This window comes from Cardiocondyla obscurior, linkage group LG02 (genome assembly GCF_019399895.1).
Source record: "Cardiocondyla obscurior isolate alpha-2009 linkage group LG02, Cobs3.1, whole genome shotgun sequence".
NCBI classification, from domain to species: domain Eukaryota; kingdom Metazoa; phylum Arthropoda; class Insecta; order Hymenoptera; family Formicidae; genus Cardiocondyla; species Cardiocondyla obscurior.
Window position 1 is genome coordinate 12,938,537 of NC_091865.1, and position 21,238 is coordinate 12,959,774.

Here is a 21,238-nt window from a genome sequence, read left to right on the forward strand (position 1 = left end):
TCTATTTAAATCACCAACGTAATTTATATAAAGTTTCAGTCTTTTTGTTTGTTCTTTAATTATTGATTTTAATTGTCTTTAAATATATTGGAGTATATTAATTTTTTGTTATTTTTTAAAATTATGGTTTAGATTTTTATAGATACTTTTTGTAAATGTACCTTCTCATTTTTCTATATCGGTTTTATACTACGTATAATAATTTATCTCGCGTAGTTTTACCTGCAAGAATGCAATAATTTCTACAACGGTGCAGAGATTTATCAAAAGTGAATAGTAGTGTCCTCTTTAATATTGTCTTGAATTTGCAAGTAAATGCAAACGTATCGGTAATGTAGGTTATAATAGCATGCAAGCACCGGATTTTGTTTGTGATAACCTAATCTCTTGTTGTCGTTGACGACGAGCAGAGTGTGATACGCAATACTATTTCGTGAAATTTCATGAATTACTGCTTATCATGGAGCTCGACAGTTCAATATTGCTGCAAAAGCAAGTACGAGATAATTCGGAGGACTTGCAAAGTGAATTTCTAGACTTGAAAAACTGGGAGGCGCAAATGAAACGCAAAGAACAAGAGATATTGAACGACCGCAATGAACAGGTAGATATTCACAAATAAATTAATATACATTAAAAAAAAAAGAATAATTTATAAAAAATAATTAGCTATTAACTTAAACATATACTACGACTTGTCAAGCACAGTATAAAAATATGTGTTTTAGGAAATTATTCCACCTATTAGAAGTAAGAATAAGAAAACGAGTACAGAAAAAGAAACTAAAACTCCTACAAATTCTAAACGAATAAAATCATATGATTATTCATCCTGGAATAAATTTGATGTTGTAAGTACTATTATTTATATTCTGTTTTTAAGATTTGAGATATAATTTATAATAAATTATATAGGACAAAGCATGCAAAGAACTAGAGAGTGAGGATCAATCTGATGAATCTATAGAGGAGCCCTTATCTGAGGAAGAGCTGAGAAAGAATCAGAGAAAAGCATTAGAGTACAAGCGGCAAGGCAATGATTTTGTGAAAGAAAAAAAATGGGACAAAGCAATTGCTTCTTATAGCAAGGCAATACAAATTTTTCCTTATGATGCTATATTTTATGCTAATCGTGCACTTTGTTATTTGAAGCAAGACAAGTAAAGTATACATTTTAATAAAATAATAAACTAATAATTCTATTTTTTACTTTATTAACTGCTGAATTATTATTATTTTGCAGCTTGTATTCAGCAGAAGCAGACTGCTCATCTGCAATACAATTAGATGAGACTTATGTGAAGGCTTATCACAGACGAGCAACAGCTAGATTAGGATTGAAACAATATAAAGAGGCAATGGAAGATGTAAATAAAATCGCAAATTTGGAACCAAATAGCAAAGAAACTAAAACCTTGCTTGCTGAAGTTGAGAAGCATATTGAAAATGTATGTATTAAATTGTCATTATTATTATTTAATTATGTGTTATACATTTATCTTTTTTCAGTCACTTTTGTCTAAAGAACTATGTACAACTGATGTTCCTAAGCATGAAAAAATAATTAATAAATCTGATCATAAAAAAACAGAACAAAAAATAATTGAAATCAAGGAAGATAAAAATAAAAAAAGTAATACAAATGTAGAAAATATTGTAAAACCAACAACTACAAGCATAACAAATGCAATGGAACTACAGAAAAATCAATGTATTCCCGATTGGTTACCCGAAAAAGATGATGTTGAAATTATAGAGCCTATTGAAAAACCTCCTCATTTACGTTCTAAGGTAAATTTATACTAATATTTTATATACGTGTAGAAATTGATAAAACTGAGCAATAATGTAACCAAATACTTTTTTCTTTTAATCAGGAGCCATTAAAAAAAATACCTGTAGTTAAGGCCGATTTAAGCAAACCATTTAAAGAACAAATTAAGGCAACATGCAGTAAAAACCAATATCGAGAATTGTCAGATGTACATTCTGATAATACCATAAAACAAAAAGAAAATGTTACAATAAATAAAGCGGAAAAAAACTTTATCGAAAGTAGTAGAAAAATGCCTCCTGTTCCAATAAATGCAGTGCAGTTTATAACAAATTGGAGAAAAGATACTTCATCTGATTTTCGCTACAGATACTTAAAAGTAAGTTGTAAATTTTTACACACGAAAAATATAATCTATATTAAAATATTTTTCAGCAAATACCATATGGTGACTTGCCAAAAATATTCAAAGATTCAATGGAAAGTGATATTTTTAGTGATATTTTGATGATACTTAAAACAGAATTTATGAGGAAACGCAACGAACCAGTACTTTCATATTTAATAGACCTTAGTAATGTTAAAAGGTTTAGAACATTTATTATGTTTCTCAATAAATCGGAAAAATACGGTATGTATAGATATATATACACAATAATTTAATACATGTCTTAAAATAATGTCTTTATTTTTTAGATTTAAAACTTATGCTTGCATATTCTAATACAGCTGGAGAAATACCTCTAGAAATGTACGTACATCTTCCACATTTATGGTACAAATATGAACTTCGTTAAAATTTAAGTTTTGTTAAAGCCATACGATAAAATAAAATAAGGTAAAGTATTGTCAGTTACATATTTCTAACAAATAAAAAACTTTAGCAAATTATGTGAAAATAAACATTTATTTATTATACTATATTATTTTATGGTGAAGATAAAAATAATTAATTCAATTAAAAAAAAAATTTACAATAAATTTTGGTATAAGCTATATAATTTATTACAGAAGAATTAATTATACATTTTAATGCTTTACAAAAATATTTACAATCCAATATGTAGCTAAATAATTATGTTATAAATTACCATTGAGTAATCGTCCTATTTTTTGATTATTTTTCATAATTTGCGCCTTTACTTGATATATTTTATCTAACTGAATTTTCATATTACTTTCAACTTCTTTCAATGTTTCTTTCATAGGTTCTACCATCTCTTGCATTTCTCTGCAAAAAATATTTTTGCATAATGATTAAAAAAATAAAAATTAGAATTTTTTACGGTTAATTTTACATATTACGTGCAATGTTGTACATACTTCTGTTCCGCTTCTAATTCTTCGCTCAATTGACGATACTGACTTCTCCAATCCAATAATTCTTTTTCCATCATCTCTACGTCTTCCTAATATCAAATTAAATTTTGCAAATAGACGTCGATTTAAATTTTGTATAAATAAGTATATATATTACCTGTACATAATCCAATAATTTTCCCAAAGGATTTGTCATGCGTGTTAATGTCTGTATAGTTCCGCGTAATTTGTCGATTTCTTTAGCCGCTGTTTCTCGGTCGCGTTTTGAGCCCGATTCCCATGCCTACATCAAAATACATTTGTTTATTTACTGACAACAGCAATTTTGACGCAAAAGTAAAAGAGAAATAGTTATTTAATTTTAATCTTACAATATCAACTTTCTTCGGCATTACATCGACATTGTCCGTATTAACCAATTCTCTTTGGGTCTCTAATATTTGAGCCACAAGATGTCCATGTTCCTGCATTAACTGATTATCTATTTTATAATCTCCATTCTCTAAAATATCACCACCACTACCCTTTGTTTCCATTACAACCATATCTTCTGCATCATCGTCGTCATTATCTTTTAAGTCAGAATTCTCTACGATGACACTGATATTTCCTAATGGTGTTCTGCAATCATATTTCGAAATTTTAATATAATAATTATCCAGATAATATAAAATTTAATTATTATCTTACTGTATTTCCTCATTAACTGTTATCTCTGTCTTCGCTCTTACTCTAGGAGCAGCCGGTCTAGCGCTAATGGGTCTGGCACTAGGTGGTCTAAGAGATGTTTTAGGTCTTTCGTTTGATTGCTGTAAAATGCTAAAACAAACATTTAATTTAATATTAAAATTAATACCATATTCCGACATCATTTCGTTACCAATAATAAATTATAAAAAATTTATAAAATTGAATATTACGTCATCTCAGTTGTTTCAGTTTGAGATCCTGCAAGCTCTGACACTGGTTGATCATCGTTCTCAGAGCTTTGTTGAGCATTGCTTCCTTCCATTTCATTTTCCTTAATTTCTTTGATAAAACTGTTCGTTACTGATTTCTTTAGTTCTTCATTATTAGATGTTTGCGGAGTAATATTTCCTATTTTTTCCTGTGCCCTATTTGCTTGCGCTGAACGTCGTGGTCTACTGGACGCGCTCCTGTGTTGCGCTTGTTCTCCCTTGGTTTCGTAATTTGCATCTGCAGAAATTAGGGCATCCTGCTTTTCTTTGACGGACGAAGAAGGCCTCCTTTTTTGCGCTGAGGTAGGAACTTTATTCTGAATTGGCTAAATAAAATAAAAATAAGATGCAAATAAAAACATATTGATTAAAGTACATGTTTAAAAAATAATTAAAAAAATATATTTTAGTCGTACAATCAAACTTTAATTTTTTTAATAAGTATTTGTACCAAAAGTACCGTAACTAAATCACTTTAGCTGTAATATTTTCCTTTAAATTTTTACCTCAGCTGGCGGAATATCTATGGCCTCGGTACTCTTTGAATTTTCCTCCTTTCTGCTATTCCCTTTTCTTACTTTACTCTCTTCAGTTTTGGCATCATTGTCGCGCTTTGCTTCGCCTGATGCTATTTTGCCTGTGCTAGACGATCTTTTTTTTCGCTCCGCCGAAATCTTGTCTTTCTCTGACGATTTTCTCGTTTGCGAAGATTGTCTTGATGCAACTTTTTTCGAGGATTCTTCTTTAATTGTTGATCTCGATTTTGATCCAGCCTTCGTTTTTTTTTCCAAGTTCTTTTTATAGTGTTCAATTGCCTCTTCACTACTGACCTAACACCGACAAAATGTTAATTTATTTTAAAAATTATTTCTTATTTAAGCAGTAAAAATTATTTACCTTTTTATCAAGAGCTTTTCCAATGGCCTGCAATAATTCATTTGTTTTTGTTGATTCTTGGCCGGATACAATCTTACTAGCTCTGACTGTTAAATTAGCACCCGAAATTAATTCTGAAATATGCAGCATTTATATAATATATCTGGACATCATATATTTAAGAATTAAAGATTTAAATAAAGCAATAAATAAAATTAAATTACTATACTGACTGACAACATCGATAAGTTTTGTCAAGAAGGCAAGCTTTGCTTCCTTGTCTTTTATGTTATCAGAGTTTAGCTCCTCCTCGCTGAATAATCCTTCCAAGAAACCAGTCTCTTTAATAATCTAAAATAATTTTTTTTTTATTTTTACGCTTTATATAATATTAAAAATAAAACAAGTTTAGAAAAAAAAAAAAAGAACTTTAAATACTAAGACGTGTCGAATGCACAAGTGATAAGTTACAGCTGTGATAATATCGTGGAGGAAGCGAAACGGCGGTTTGCGGAGCAGTTTCTCGGTCAGTGGTGGTTTTTTAAAATATTTTCCAAGTAAATCCTGCGTTTTCTTTATCACATCAGGTCGCACCTCGTCTGCCATCGTGTCATTTACTTTCTTCTTTCCTCAAGTTAACAAATCATGCCTGTCAACGTGGATGCATGGCCATCTGCACCTAGTGTAATGTTAAATGGTTGCTAAGCAACTGTAGACATGTGACATCGTGCATACATACGTGCCGCAAAGCGCCGGCCGTCGGGTCGATCTTCCACCGAGGTGGCCACAAGTAAGTATACTGAATTAATGTATTCGTAGAAAGGAAATTAAGAAACAACTCGCAATCATGTACATTATACACGTTTTATTCAAAAATATTTTGATTTGAAAAATACATATCATTTTTAGCTATCTTTTTTTTTTGTTATCTATACAATAACAATTCTCTTATGGGATAATGCATAAAGTCTTGTAAACATACATCTTCGCTGTCCAAGACAGTGCTCGAACGCAAATCCTATAAATGCACATTCACTGTTTAAAAAGTTGTTCTATTACCTTACATTATTTCTAATCTCGATAAAAAAAGAAAGTTCTTTTAAAAACATAAAGATCGCTGTCTCTTAAAAAGTTCCATCGTTTTAATAAAAATTAAAATTAGTACATAAACATTATTAAATCGTCAGGATCTTATGGAAAATTAAAAAAAAGACCCCAGCTCGAATGATCTAAAATACTGCTGTTTGACATACGCGTATGTATGAAGTCTTTGGTTGTATTACGTAATACCAGAGTTTGGTATGTATTAGTACCATATGTTTAGTACTCTAACGCATACATAAGTAATCGCACATACATAAGAGAACATTAGAAAACTATAATTATCGTAAATTTACGACGCATGGAAGTCCTTCAACGATCTCTCGCTCTAGTATATGTATAAAGTAAGATTTAAAACGTTAAATTAACTACACTAATAAGATATTTTAAAAATAATATCAAATGTAATACATTCTTTTATATTTACGAATATCAATTTAAGTTTTGTCATTTACAAATTATCTTTTAGACAATAACAATTTTATACTTTTTAAGATTACATTTAAGTAAAATTTCTTGAGGTAAAATGCGATATAAACTTACAAAAGAAATCGATTATTGGATTTTAATATAAAAATTTTACTAAACATTAATCACAAATTTAGATATAATTTTTTGATAACATTTTTGGTGGTATATTGTTTTGCTATTTCTAAGTCTCTTTAATAATATCTTATACATGAAATATTTACTAATCAGATAACCATCATCAATATTAAAACTTGAAAGATTCGCATTATGCCCTCTTATTAATCGATTTTCCGAATTAAAGTTAATAAAATCAAATTATGTAACAAAAGCACTACATATGAAAGAGCGAGAAACTTTCGAATGTCAGAAGCAAATCATTATTTAATGACATTCTCTTTAAAAAAAAAAAAAAAAAAAATTTTCTATCGACAAACTTGTCCTGACGATTCGATATTTTAACAATATTTTTCTTCAATTATCTTAATTTTTTATTTATTTATTACGCAGATTTAATGTGAGTTTTAGTTATCGTGAAATAATCCAAATGTCCAAGTCTTTGCTTAATGCAAGTAATCAGTTTAAGTTAAAAATAACGACAATGGACTAGAATTGTTGACAATAACTAATGTTTTTTATGACTAACTTAAGTAAGGCAGACAAGCATGCAAATACATAAATTGGCCTTCCTTTACTCATTATCCCCTTTCATCAATTTTTTATTCACGTTTAAAAATATTTATTTTATATAGAATGCATTAAAAAAAAATAAGTTTTGAGTGAAGATAGACCAATAATTAATATTTTAACAATTATCTATTCCTTTAAAATTTAATTTATTTAAGAGCAACAATATATCCGCATGGAAATGTGATTACTAATTATTAATTATCATGATCATTGAGTTTTTTTAAAAAAATAATGTAAATAAATTTTTATCATACAAATGCGCATACAAAAATCTGTTTTTCAAAATTAATTCGTAATATTTTTCTGTAGTTATAAACATTTTTTTTAATATAACAATGATATGACGAAATAGAGAAAATGACGAAGAATGATGGAAGGACAAAGATGATAAATTAAAGTAATCACAGCTTATTTTATAGCTTAGTATAATTATTTCGTCATTTTACCGCATTAAAGGTATGAGATTGACATTTATGATATACAAAACTCCTCTATTCTAAATTTTCCTGTATTATTCTAAGTTAACTTCCTCTAAACTGAGTTTCTCCTCTCATATCGTTTTGTCACACACAACTCATTTTATACTATAAATTAAAGATCAAATAAAAAACAGATCATGGAAGAATATTTTCATTCTTCATATGTAATATTAATTAAAAATAAGAATTGAGGAGAAATTGTGGAATAGAGAAAATCTATTCGGTCCCGATGACTTTAGAATAGAAGAGATATGTATGATATTTACATGATATCGCAATTTTTTAATATGCCTTTTAGTATGCCTTTAATCCGATATTAAAATTTTTCGACGTATGAAAATTAAGCTATGAAATAGTCATAGTCACTGAGAAAATACAAACTCGAGAATTAAAATTTCCTATGGCGAATTGCTATATTGCTTTGGAACATACGCGGATTTTTCCTACAACTAAGACTGCATTAAATACCTCGTGTTTTCATTCATATTACTGCTCTGTGCTTGTTCAGACATATTTATATCTTTCATCACATGTTCCTTAAGGGAGGCAAACGTGTGCAATAAATTTGCACTTTTTGAATTTTGTATATGCTGCAAAAAAAAAGAGATTTTTAAGTAAATAAGCTATCATCCTTTAACATATAACTCCTAGTTGTAACAGTATCAGTACTCACCGCATTATCGAATATTCGTGTTGTATCTTTTTGATCGATATAATACGAATCTTCCTTCATTTTATTTTTACGAATGCCAAAATGCGTTTGCAAATGCTTATTCAAGTGGTCTTTACGCGAAAACGCTTTCTGACACATAGAACATGAAAAATCCTTGTTTCCAGAATGGATGACGGTATGTCTTGTTAAATGCTCATTTCTTTTAAATGCTTTCTGACATACATCACATTTATAAGGTCTTTCATTCGAATGACCTCGCATGTGCTGATCGAGATGTTCCTTTCTTTTTAACATGGCACCACATTCCTTGCACTGATACTTGCGCTCCTAAAATAAAATTAAATTTTAGATTCGGTACATATTTATTTTAACTATCTGATTTTTAATCAAAGACAATAAAAAATATATATGTGAGTGTGCATTATATATACTTGTAAGTGAGCTTGTATATGTTGTTCGACGTCCGCCTTATCTGGAAGCCCTAAATTGCACTCCGGGCAACAGTAAACTGTAGTTCCATCATAATTTATCGTAACTTTGATCTCGCCAATTTTCGCTCGAAATTTCGATTTTTTTTCGATTTTCGGTAAATCAGTTTGTACTTGCTGTTCAACTTTTAAAACGTTTCGCAAACTATTTTCAATTTCTTGTTCATTTTGCAAATTTAGATCATTTGAATTGACGGGCACTGAGATCTGATCTGAGTTCGCGAAATTGTTGCCGTTTTGTAAATAGATATTCCTGATATTTGGTATATTTAAAATATTATTTTGAGTGTGATCTACTTTCTCCTCTCGCGTTTTCTCTCTCTTCACTTGCTCCACACACAATTCGAATGCTTCCCGTAAAGAATCAGATGGTAATTTTTGAAGATATTCAGCCATGGCTGCTGCTGTTTGTTGCTGTTTTACAAAAATATCAGAGTCCTGAAATTTATATTGCAAATAAATACAAATGTAATTAAAAATTTATGCTTATTTTTCAAATATGACTAATGTTCTTATTTTACTAATATTTTAACTATTAATTTTTTCTACCTTATCTGAATTTTTCTCTTCTTTAATTTGGATATTTGGTTCTTGTTTCATAGTATCTGCCTGGGATGTGGAAGGTAAGCATAAACTGTTGATAAGACTAAAACTGTTTGATTGTACACCAAGTGTCCCATTATTTTGACTATAATTCGGAACATTAATTATCTGATTAAGAACTTGCTTCTCGCACAGTGTAAGCATATCCTGCCAGCCAGGTAAAGGCGTTGCAAAAAACTTGCTAAAGGTATTCGTCTGAAAGAACATGAAACAAAAAATATATGTATTAAATTCCAAAGCAAAACCGATAAAACTGCAAGAAGGAAAAAGAAAAGCGACGTAACGATATAATAAGAAGCTCACCGGTGTCTCTTGCGGGTACGTTGCTTGAGCAGCGGTTTGCATCCCTTGCGATTGCATATTACGGCTATCGGCCGCGGCGATGGCGGCAATGGAGGCCATGGCGGCGGCGGTGGCCGGCATTGAACACAGCTCGGAAAACTGCGGCAGCGTACGAGGACATTTGACATCCCGGGGCATTCCGTTCCCGGGTAAATCCATGATGCCGCGCGTAAAACACTCGTGCGGAAAGTATGACCGCGGCGGCGTTTCTAACCTCGCAGGTAACCTACGTCCGCTACGCGATCGGATCACGCAACGGTCAAACGCATTTTCCACGGCACGGTAACGCGTGAAATTAGGATATCACCTATGGCGTGTCGGGTGACACATGAACGCGGAATCTTACCTAGTTAAATTAAGCTACGTTTACGAACCGCGCAATACGTCCATGGACGGCGTCGTCCCATATGATCAACATGGCGACACACGCGCACACGCGTGCGCTCGCCGCCGCAACAAAGCGCCGTAAAGTTGCCGCTCATGAACGACCGAGTAAAATTCTTCCCGTATCGCGAGGGTACGCGAGGGTAAATTACTGTTGCTCGAGAGAACTTTAACAGGGCACAGTTTTACGTTCACGATATCGACGAGACGCAATCTTTTTCTGACAGAAGAACTATCGAACCGAATTACCGCGAGAAAAGTGCATTGTTCAGAATTTGGCTAGCCTGAAGCGTCCCTTTTTGTTTACAGTAGATTCGCGTCAAATCTCACGGCGATGGCAATCGATATTCGGTGTGTGTGTGTGTGTGTGTGCGCGCATGCATGCATACGTTATATTGCTCAACAGTCGAAGGACGTTAAGACGTATGGGGTAATTTCTTGAGAGACAGTGATAAAATTATAAGTTGTCGATCAACTTCTAATACTATCTGCGCTTGAAACTGTGGCTTCAGATAAAAAAGACTGCAATTAATATAATGTATATATTGTATATCGATGAAAAAAATATTTACAATCCACAGACTGTTCTCCGTGCTGTAATAATCATAGTGCTGTATTATTATTTATTTAGGTATATTCTTATTCCACTTTTTATTTTTGTTAATGACGATAATTCAGATTATCAAAATAACCTCGATTATTTTTTATTTATATATTATATAATACTCAAGCTTTTTAATCATATTAATCCGCCGGAATAATCCGGATTTTTATTACGATAATATACTGGTACAATTGGAACAATCCAATTATACAATATAATATTAATGATGCTTCAGAAACTTTAAAAATATGAGAAAAAAAAGCTATATGACAGCTTAGAAAAGTGAACATGAGAAACTAAATTATACATATAGCACTTATTGACGAAAATTTTAATTAAACAAATAAATATCGAAGTAAAAAAATTATATTTGTGAACTGTAAGTATAATTTGCATATAAATTTGCATACAAATAAAGGTATGAGTTATATTTATATATATGTAAATAATTTAATTATTATTTCTTTGTAGATTGGTTCATTTATTGCAATCATGAGAAGATAATTATATGGAAAAATATATTGCCTCTCTGTTTTATACCTAAAACAATTTCAAGTTAATATAATACGTTTCACAAGGTCTAAATATGTCAGCAAGTCCTGGGAAACTCACACTAAAATCCAAAAAACTTTTAGAACAATGCTCGAAAATTGCACCTAGAAAGCCAGTAAAAGAATGTTATTGTCATTTTGCAGTTGACATAGATACAAGGTTGTCAAAAACTCAAGGCAAATCTGTATCGTCTTGCAATCATTGTCAAAGTAAGTATGTACTCGGACCCATCGAAGAGATTGGCAACAAAGTGGCAGAAACTTCGCTAATCAGTTGTGAGACACTCAGAAGAGTTCAGAAAATCGATTATGAGCCCAGATCGCAATTTCTTCGCAATGTACAAAATAAGATCTGCGAATTACAAACTGCAAGTCTTGCAGAGCAAGGCGATTATTTGTGGTCATGTTCGCGATCGCCCAGTTACCACCGATTTATGAGTGCAAAGATACAGGGTACTGATACGAAAACGTCATTGCTGAATGAACGTAAACGCGTCGACAACAGACAAAAATCTTCAACATCCTCGACGGCCCCTGTAAATTTACCAGCGAGTGAACAAAGCGGGATCGACGATGTCGTCTGCGCTTCGAGCAAAGGAACTCAAGTGTCTCCGCGAAAGTTGTCAAAGTCAACATTACGAAAGACTATCAGATCCAGAAGGCAGATACCAGAGTCGAGCGAAAGATCTACATCGAAATCACCGACGCGAGGTAAAAGGACAGCGCGATTGCACAAGCAAGATTGTCCTTGCTACTACAGAAATAAAATTGAGAAAAAAACTAAAAGGTTTAGCAATAACAGTACAGAAAAATACGATTTACTGGATTATTGTGAGCAATGTTGGAGACAGATTGATAAATCTGAAGTTGAAGATTTTATGAATCAGGAAGTAGAGAATCTGAAGAAGTATCGAGAGCAGAATTATTTTGAAACGCATGGTTCAAGCCACACTTTAACGTCATTTAGGTCATCGGAATCGTTGCAGCAATATCTGCTAAATGAGCGATTGTTTCCGGAGCCAGTAGGCAAGATTCACAAGCAGGACTGTGTGGTGACGATACCATCGTGCGCAACAAAGCAAAAAAAGCGCGTTCATTATTTTTCTAGGTATGTATCTAAGAAATGCACTATGTAATGTGACAAGAGAAAAGTACTTTATTTAGCAATACCAATTACAGGCGTAAACGTTGTTAAAGTTATCCTCTCATCGGGCATGCTATTGATCTCGGAATTATGAAAACTAAATCGTTAATTAATAGCTTGGAACTTAAGTACAAAAAAACAAGTTTTGATGAAATTATAATTGCATTTTATGATTTTTCTTAATAAAAAAATTTGTTTTACAGAAACTTAATGCATAAGCAGATGTACAAGGGAGCCAAAGTCAAATAAACCTTTGTCAAGATTCAAATTCGCTAAAGTAAAGACATGTGAACACAACACGTTTACAAATTATACTTCTGAGAAAATCCATTTGCCACGTTGTCTGCAGTACGTTCGTATTTTTTTTTCTTACTTATTTTTCTACGAATTACGCTATGAATCATTTTTAACATTAATGCTATAATTTTTTTAAATAAGTTTTTTTTTTTTTTTAGTTTTATTCGTGTATTCAATTTTTTATATACATATAAATATATATATATATATATATATTTTTTTTTTTACGTTTAAATTAAGAAATAACCATTAGATATTATTTAGTCGCAAAGAGACGTAAATACATTAAATTATATTATACTTTAAGATTATTTAATAATTATCAAGATTAGATATATCGAGAATGCACAAATCTGCATTTTTTAATATTCATTAATCACATAATTATTTAAACAGATTAGTCAGAATGACTGATAGTTGACCCTATCCTGTACACGGTGGACAATAACAGGTGTCCACTTTCTATGCCTCACTCTGAACGCACGTGTACGTATACATACATATACAGTATATACAAATGTCCAGTATAGAAATATGGTGGGGCAAACAGTACATAAATAGCCTGCCTGGATTGTCTACGTCTTCCAGTTCATATTAAACTTGGCTGAATATTTTTGTCTACAGAAATTTCCTTTTTAATTGGACGAAAGTTAAAATTCAAGAATGATGAAGGCGATTTTCTTGCTTGCAGTAGTTGTAAGCACGACGGCGTTAGATCTCCGTAAGTAGCTACTGTATACCTTTCTTTTAATCAGATATACTGTGTACACCGTTTCTTTAACCCGGTCATTTTCTTTAAAAATATGCCGATTTAAAAAAAAAACTTATTTATTTTAGTTTAATTATTAATTATAGATAATAATCTAAAGACACTTTAATTGATTAAAATTAGTCACGATTATTCATAATCTTCTGAACCTTTGCTAATTCTTTTTAGGCAATACATTTCAGTCAACTGAGTTATTTTACGTTAATTTATAATTAATTCGTTACTGGTTAAATAAAATCTGAGTAAAGATTAAAATTAATATTATAATTAAACTTTCAAAAATATATTTAGCCATGCTGATCAGTCTAATAGTTCCAGATTAAGTACAATGCATTTTCGATCAAAATACTATTCGCGCGTGAGTTATGATCTATTAATACTGTTGCACTGAAATCTATAATCAGATTTGTTCGCGATCAATTGCTTTTTCCTAAATTGATTTGAACTGTTGACCGATTGACACGCAGGTTTAAAGAGAAAGCTAACAACCGTTTAAAGATCGAGTGAGCACGCAGGTTTATTGGATCTGCAGCAATGCAGTCAGTTATATAATATCTTATATACGATAGTTTTCCCTCTTTTTCTATTTTACAGCCAGCAATTTCAAGACTTGTAATAATTCGGACCCGAAAGTATTAGAATGTATTGCGGATTCAGTCAAAGATGCAGTCGTCTCATTGGCCAAAGGTGAATATGTAATTTCTTTGTTACAAAGTGGTAGACTAATATTTTATTCGAGCACCCATTCTTATGTAAAATAAATTGTCATATACTCATCGATATATTTGCGATTAAAAATAAATCTTAGAAACTTTAAAAGATAAACATAATGTGCTAATGTTTTGTTGAAAAAATAACTAAAGTTATTTAATATCTTTATTACTTATTTCTCTTTAAAAAAGATCAGTAAGATAATATAATCGTTAAATCGCAATGGTTATTTACCAGTACTATTGCCTCAGCAAGAGTTGTAAAGAGTCCATAAAATCTTGCGTCTATAAAATTCAAATTACTTTGACGTGCACGGAAATTAAACAGGATGTTTTATCTTTCACCGTGAACCAACGTTTCTTAATGCGAAAAGTATTTATTAGCTCATTAGAATAAGACGTGTCACGGTAAACTAGCTGTGTGCAACAAAGTACCTGATTATCGCACAACTGCATAAGTTAATTTATTAACAATTGTTTGTTAATAAATTATGATTGAAATTATCGTAATACTACTTTGTTATTAACAAACTATAATTAATAATTACATTTAGTAGAAATTTCAATTAAATATAAATAATTTTTTTATCTTATTTGAAGAAATTATAATGATAAAGTAGGTAATCGTATCTCAGTTTTTGTAACAAAAACATTTGCATAATTATGAATATTAAATCATTTTAATTATAAATAAAAAATATTGTTAGTAATGGTAAGCAGTACTATATATTTGCATTTAATTAATTACTTATTATTTACTTATATAACTGTTTTGATTCTAAAAATAAATCAGACTGATTTAATGTAAAAATAATGTATAAGCAATTATGATAATTTATTTGTCTTATTTGTATCGTTTTAATTCTACAATTTCTATTTTGCAATGTAAATTATATACATTGTTCATTATTCTTAGAATACAATCAAGGTTATAAAGAGATGTACATTGAAATCGCATATTAATTATTTTCCGTATTCATGTTTAGGTCTGAAGAGTTTCAAAATTCTGCCAATTGAACCATTAGCGGTTGACAGTTTAAAAATCGGAGAGTCCCAAGGGTCGGTGTCACTTAAGCAAGAATATCGGAATGTTAAGATACATGGACTGACGAAAGATTTAAAAGTTTACAATTATCAGTACGTAACTATCAAATAATCCCAGTGAAATTATTTGGTGCGCAAAAAAGAATAAAAATGTATTTAATTAAAGATGATAGAATACAATTTATAAATATCAGATTACGTAATTTATATATTATTAATTACATAATTTTAGTTAATATATTGTTCTTTTTTTTTCAGAATAGACTGGGACACCTTAATATTTACATCGGAGTCTTTTAACAATCAAGTAGACTTTGTTGCTGATTATAAACTCGATGGCAAGATTTTATTACTACCTATACGAGGAGAGGGTAAATGCAATATATCGATGCGTAAGTATTCAAATGTATTTTTGAAATAATTTATTCAATAAAATATAATACAGTTTAAAATTGTTATAATTTAATATAGTACACATTTTCGTGAATATTCTGATAAAAATATATTTAATAAATTTAAAATAAATTATGCATTTTGAAGTATTATAATAATATATAAAATTTTTTATTACTGTATTTTAGATAATTTGATAACAAAACATGAAACGCATTACGAAAAGTTTCAAAAAGATGGAGAGACTTATTTGAGGGCGAAAAAATATCTTGTTAAGTTTATACCCGAACACGTAAGCCTTCATTTCGGCAATCTTTTCAATGGAGATAGCATTTTAGGTATTTTCATTCAAATAAATCTTATTTTATTCTTTTTAATATTTTGTTACAAATAAAATATTAATTGTTTTTAATTTACTGATTACAGGTGAACAAATGCATAGATTCTTGAATGAGAATTCAGATTTAATCTTCAAGGAACTCGAAGCACCTTATGAAGAAACTTTCGGTTTAGTCTTTACTAAACTCGCGAATGATATTTTCTCTCGCGTGCCAATGAATAAGATTTTTAAGTAGACAAACGTTTTATTTTTTACTATTTTGTGCTAATATTTTTGTCTAGTAAAATATTTCTATAAGATTAGGTGAAAGTAAATACTAACATGCCAAAAGTTGTATATATGCGTGATATTTGATATTATTAAAACTTAATAATTAGCGATAATATTAATAACTTGTATATACCTCAAGAAAGATTATTTTAAACATGAAATAACTTTTACAGCTTTATACCGATTGGATTTGCGTTAAAGTTTTGAATAAAGTCCTATTTTATATTTTATATGTTGTGCCATCTAAAAAATATTTGAAGCAAACTACTGTACACGTATAAATGCGTAAAACAGTATATTCAAATGTATGACTAAGCATATACCACTTAAATTAAAAGAAGAAAAATCTAACGGCTTAAAAATTTAAACGTTTGCAGATTTACAACGGCAAGATGCTCATTGTGCAATCGGAACCCATACAGATTATTCCGAAATGTGACGAGTAAATTATTCTGTGTAAAAAATATCTTATATAATACCAATATTTCGTCAAAGTGCGACATATCGCACGTTGACGCACGTTTATTTTAAACGGGATTTGCAAAGCCATTTTGACTTGAAAATGTGCTCTGCACACAGGCAACAAATTGTGATCGAGAATAAAGATTTAGCTGAGATAATGTATAGTGATAGTTAATAATGCGCGGTTTGTTAACGCGCGGGCAACGATGTTGCTTGAAATGGCTATATTCGTACGACACGCTTTGAACGGGACGGTAGCTACGCACGTCACAGGTTTCTCAACATTCAAGTATATATTAGAATTGATTATTTATTAATTCGCGTACATACTATAAGTATTTAATCGAAATGCGTTACGAAATATATTTAATATATATACACATATGTATATTGAACTTTGAGTACAGATTTCCGTTTATTAGCCGTCCATTGATTCACGTCGTACGTAACGAAGTTGCCGGACTTGCCGGCTTTTCAGTTCGTAGTCGTCGTTCGTGCACTGAAAGACTTGGCCGCCGTCGTCGAAGTAAATGCCATATCAGCCTATTATTGTACTTTTGCGATGTAAATCGTCTTCGAGTCGAAAAGCTAGAAATTAGTAAGTCAGTTTCAAGCATTATTACTCGGTGTCTACTCGATCGTCTATCTATGTAACCTAATATGTATCGTTGCCATGTATAATTATTTGCACATAATTCCATCGAAACGTGCATTTCGCAAAGTTCATTCCTTCGATGTGTATCGTGCGAGCGATTAAAACGACAATCGTCTCTTTGATCATTGCGCTTTGCGAACATATATATATATATATATATATATATATATATATATATATATATATATATATATATATATAAAAGCTCTCCGTACGATCATACCGCGTCATTTTTCACATCAATCTGTTAGCTTGGTAATAAAGAGCAAGCAACGCGTTTAATTAATACCGGGAGTGCCGTACGAACGAAGTATCGCGATCGAGATGCCTCGATGATACGCACGGCGTCAGTCGAGGTTCGGTTTTTTCGGGATTGTACGCGAGTGTTGGTGAATGTCACGGACAATCACGGGGATGGATCGAGGATCAACCTGGAACAAGGAGGAAAGAGGAGGACCAGGAGGACCGTCCGGACTCTGGAGAGGGCATCTGGCGACAACAGAGGAACAGAGCAACTAGTGGGTGCTGTCGACGCTGGTGGCTGCGAATACTTGGTTGCACCGCACCGGTGAGTTTTTATTTTATTTTCTGTATATATTTGATTCTCCGAATGATGAGTTTAGACAAATTATATTGCATATGAGAAATTATACAACATGTACAATTTTATTATTCGGCAATAGTGATGCATTCATATCGCAAGTAAAACGCCGGTAATAACCTGTGGGTAAAGTCGCTTACTGTTAGTGCAAGCAGGTCGCGATAGATGACACTATCTGTTAGTTAAAAAAGTTTGTTGCATTATTGAAAAATTTTTATGTACTCAATCCCCTTGAAAACTCTTAATCGTTAGTTGAACTCGCAGAAGTATCGACGTAAAATTATTTAAAAATCTGATAAAATAATTTTTCTTTCTTCATATTATTGATCAAAAGTTACTACAATTAAATAGTAGGTACATCGCACATAAGAAGTACTTGCGTTTAAAATATCAGCGGGTGGGAAAAGTCGCAGTAGTAAAATGATATAAAATAATATCGAGAAATAGGGGAGAAAAAAATAATAAAAGACGATAAGAAATATATTTCCAGATTATCACATCTGCTACAAATTTATAGAAGCGAGCGTGTTGCTAGCTAGCGACAAATCGCGTCGTAAATAAAAGTCGGTAATGAATAAAATATGCAAAAGTAGCTAACAAGTATATCTTTATGCTGCTGCTAGGGTTGCTTTTTTTTTTTTTTTTTTTTTTTTTTTCACGGTTAAATTCCAACTCCGTTGCTAGCGACGCATTTATTTCAGAAAGTCCGGTGCAATCTTATAGTAATCCGCAAATATGTTTGTGCTATCGGTTTTTTAACTAAAAATAAAAAAAAAACTTAACGTGTAAATAAATTATAAATTTAAAACATCGTATAAATTGCATATAAGGTACTCGGCGAATAAATATCTTAATTTTGCCATTACTTTAATATGTCCGATCAGTGTAGCGATTTCTTATTCCGTCGCGGTCCGGGTACTACGCTTTGCACCAGGTGAGCTCGTTCGTGCTTTTGCAGCTGCAAATTGAGCAATTCACATGCCGAATCGGTAATGAGCCCATCCGACGTCCGATTTTTCCATTCGGTTGATTTTACTGGCGACAACGGGTCTTTCTTTGGTAACGCCCGCTTTTTCTCCGCATCTTTCTCTCTTTTTCTTTCTCCGTTCGGTTCCGTGCTTCTTTTTTTTTTCAATTTTCTTACGCCACGGGTGGCGTTAACTAAGAGGAACATCAAAAATTACTCTGCACACATTCTTTTATACATACATATATAAAATAACGAGAGGTGGTTACTTGTTATTCGTGTCGAAAAATATTCTATCATATATCCGAAGAAATTAGTATTTTATGACAATAGTTTTATGAAAATTATTTTTAAAACCTCTTAGTATCTATTTTTTCCATGTATCGCTTCGCCATTGAGTCTTCTGATTTGTATTTTAAATTATTAAAAAAAAATTAAGTTTCGTTGCGATCTTCTCTTTATTTCGAACGGATTTGCATTAAATCATTCACGCACGCATAAAAAATGGATCAATACGGAAATACGCTAATAGTAGATAACCTCGCTGTTATCGTCGCAATCGTACCTAGTGATAACGATTTCGCAATGGTTCGCTACGGAAGGCTGGCAACAAACAATTGTCTATCGCTCTAGGCGACTAAAACGCAGGTGTTTTCCGACAAACGCCAGCGCACAAGGCTGTAAATATATCTCTCCGTTATTTATCTTTCCCAAAGACATCCCGCTTAAGCTAGACCGTCCCGAAGATGGAATCAAGTTCGCGACGCGTGTCATAGATTTAGTATTGCCGAGTTAAAAATACAAATGCGAAGATTATTGCTTCCTTCGACACTTCTCTACAAATTTAATTGCAGCCTAGACAGTTTCTCGATTTCTGTGCTAGCCGTTAGTTAAAATCACACGGATACATAGATTATTTATTGCAAACCCTCAACTTAAAAAAAAAAAAAAAAAAAAAAAAAATATATATATATATATATATACATTATCTGTATCGATTAAATTAATTAAATTAATTAGGTAGACGTCCTTGTGCCGTTTGCAAAGTACTAATTGTAAGATCCCGTTGTCGCGAGATTTCCGGTATTCCTTGAATATCCTATATAGTTTGATTTACCCTAATCCTCCTTGGAGCGGTCCATAGTCCATCGGCGCGCGACGTGACGACGATCGGAGTCGGCGTTCCGATATCGCGAACGGTTTCGCGGTATCAAGGCCGCCGCCTCCTTACCCGAGATCTTGTCTCGCCTCGATGACTCACGCCTAGCTTGGCCGCTGCTCGCTGCCTCGCCACTTCCTTCCACCTTCGAGGTTGTCCGAGAGACCGACCGCGGCCGCCTCCGCCGCCGCTTCTTGCGCTTAGCTTAGCATACCTTGTAGAGAAACTGCGACTGTAGTCCACCGCCGCTGTGCGCGGCCACTTTTTAGCCCGAGGAAATGGAGATCGCGATGGGAAGAGGAAGCATTGCCCGTACACACACACAGGCACACGCGTGTGTGTATGCACACGAACACACAGCATCGCCGCGCGCGGAGGTCCGTTTCTTGCGATACGTTTTAACCCTTTAGGCTTGTTGGAAGTAGTGGTGGTAATAGTAGTTCCACCCGGAAGACTCGTCTCTCTCTCTTTCTGAAATTCTACCTCGAGTCACTGTGGTAGTCCGAGATGGTTTCAGGGTGATATCGTTGGACTTCAAAGTAAGAAATCGGTAGACGTTACGGTGAGGCCGAGATGACGATCGATGGCATGTTTAACCTTTGACACACAGCCCCATTGTGTTAACAGTTAGTCAGGAATCATTGTACAATCTATTCTGTATATCATTGAGAAATGAAACGTAGTTTGTTTACCGTAACGAAATAACATGATTTACCACGATAAGTAAAATCACGATATAACAATCAGGAATAATCGCTTTTTTTTTTTTTTTTTTTTTTAAATGTAAAAATTCTTAAAAGCTGTTATTAACTCCAAAAGTCAGACTTAAGACTTAAACAAGCATTAACAATTAGAAACGAAAATAGTAATTAGACAAGTGCTGAAGCTTTATTTCCTCTCATCCCGAGTTATACTAAACAGTATGTCAACATGTCCAACTACCTAGACGTAATCTTGCGTGTACAATAGAAAAGCGTACTAGCACCGGCGGATAACGACCGACACGATATAGAGAAAGATGGAGAGGAGGACTTTACTCGTCTCCTTCGTGTGCACGTTCATTCGTCATAATGCACGCGCCGCGGTAGGTATAATAGGTACACCCAGAGCTATAG

General features: G+C 32.3%; 5 protein-coding genes across 7 annotated transcripts; 3 read left to right on the forward strand and 2 right to left on the reverse strand.

The window, feature by feature from the left end:
- Positions 1–182: 182 nt before the first annotated feature.
- Positions 183–4,008, forward strand: Spag (RNA polymerase II-associated protein spaghetti). Of its 2 annotated transcripts, none has more exons than XM_070674320.1 (9): positions 183–604; positions 729–851; positions 916–1,160; positions 1,244–1,448; positions 1,510–1,791; positions 1,878–2,153; positions 2,210–2,405; positions 2,471–2,612; positions 2,983–4,008. In XM_070674320.1, exons 1-8 carry the CDS (start codon positions 461–463, stop codon positions 2,569–2,571), a joined length of 1,572 nt encoding a protein of 523 aa, XP_070530421.1. In that variant the 5' UTR covers positions 183–460; the 3' UTR covers positions 2,572–2,612; positions 2,983–4,008. The 2 variants fall into 2 exon arrangements, with proteins under 2 accessions (XP_070530421.1, XP_070530420.1); XM_070674319.1 differs by having other exon boundaries at positions 184–604; positions 3,831–4,008.
- Ift54 (intraflagellar transport 54) lies at positions 2,724–5,929 on the reverse strand. Its single transcript, XM_070674318.1, has 10 exons — positions 5,401–5,929; positions 5,163–5,280; positions 4,951–5,063; positions 4,560–4,883; positions 4,015–4,379; positions 3,785–3,913; positions 3,466–3,715; positions 3,252–3,377; positions 3,098–3,183; positions 2,724–3,005 (listed from the first exon to the last, which is right to left on the reverse strand). The coding sequence occupies exons 1-10, from the start codon at positions 5,533–5,535 to the stop codon at positions 2,855–2,857; spliced, it is 1,797 nt and encodes a 598-aa protein (XP_070530419.1). The 5' UTR covers positions 5,536–5,929; the 3' UTR covers positions 2,724–2,854.
- A 1,971-nt stretch (positions 5,930–7,900) lies between these two features.
- LOC139113288 (zinc finger protein 37) lies at positions 7,901–10,179 on the reverse strand. The gene is given in 5 exon segments (XM_070674322.1): positions 7,901–8,278; positions 8,281–8,667; positions 8,772–9,266; positions 9,378–9,626; positions 9,735–10,179. Coding segments are annotated over 5 exon segments (1,491 nt in total). The 5' UTR covers positions 9,933–10,179; the 3' UTR covers positions 7,901–8,116.
- Positions 10,180–10,244: 65 nt separating this feature from the next.
- On the forward strand, positions 10,245–13,396 carry LOC139113289 (uncharacterized). Of its 2 annotated transcripts, XM_070674323.1 has the most exons (6): positions 10,268–10,788; positions 10,997–11,140; positions 11,233–12,420; positions 12,660–12,804; positions 13,150–13,239; positions 13,378–13,396. In XM_070674323.1, exons 3-4 carry the CDS (start codon positions 11,348–11,350, stop codon positions 12,703–12,705), a joined length of 1,119 nt encoding a protein of 372 aa, XP_070530424.1. In that variant the 5' UTR covers positions 10,268–10,788; positions 10,997–11,140; positions 11,233–11,347; the 3' UTR covers positions 12,706–12,804; positions 13,150–13,239; positions 13,378–13,396. The 2 variants fall into 2 exon arrangements, with proteins under 2 accessions (XP_070530425.1, XP_070530424.1); XM_070674324.1 differs by lacking the exons at positions 12,660–12,804; positions 13,150–13,239; positions 13,378–13,396 and adding an exon at positions 12,492–12,647 and having other exon boundaries at positions 10,245–11,140.
- Positions 13,302–16,509, forward strand: Jhbp-1 (take-out-like carrier protein). The gene is made up of 6 exons (XM_070674325.1): positions 13,302–13,474; positions 14,117–14,209; positions 15,219–15,369; positions 15,535–15,668; positions 15,858–16,007; positions 16,096–16,509. Exons 1-6 carry the CDS (start codon positions 13,417–13,419, stop codon positions 16,242–16,244), a joined length of 735 nt encoding a protein of 244 aa, XP_070530426.1. The 5' UTR covers positions 13,302–13,416; the 3' UTR covers positions 16,245–16,509.
- Positions 16,510–21,238: the final 4,729 nt, after the last annotated feature.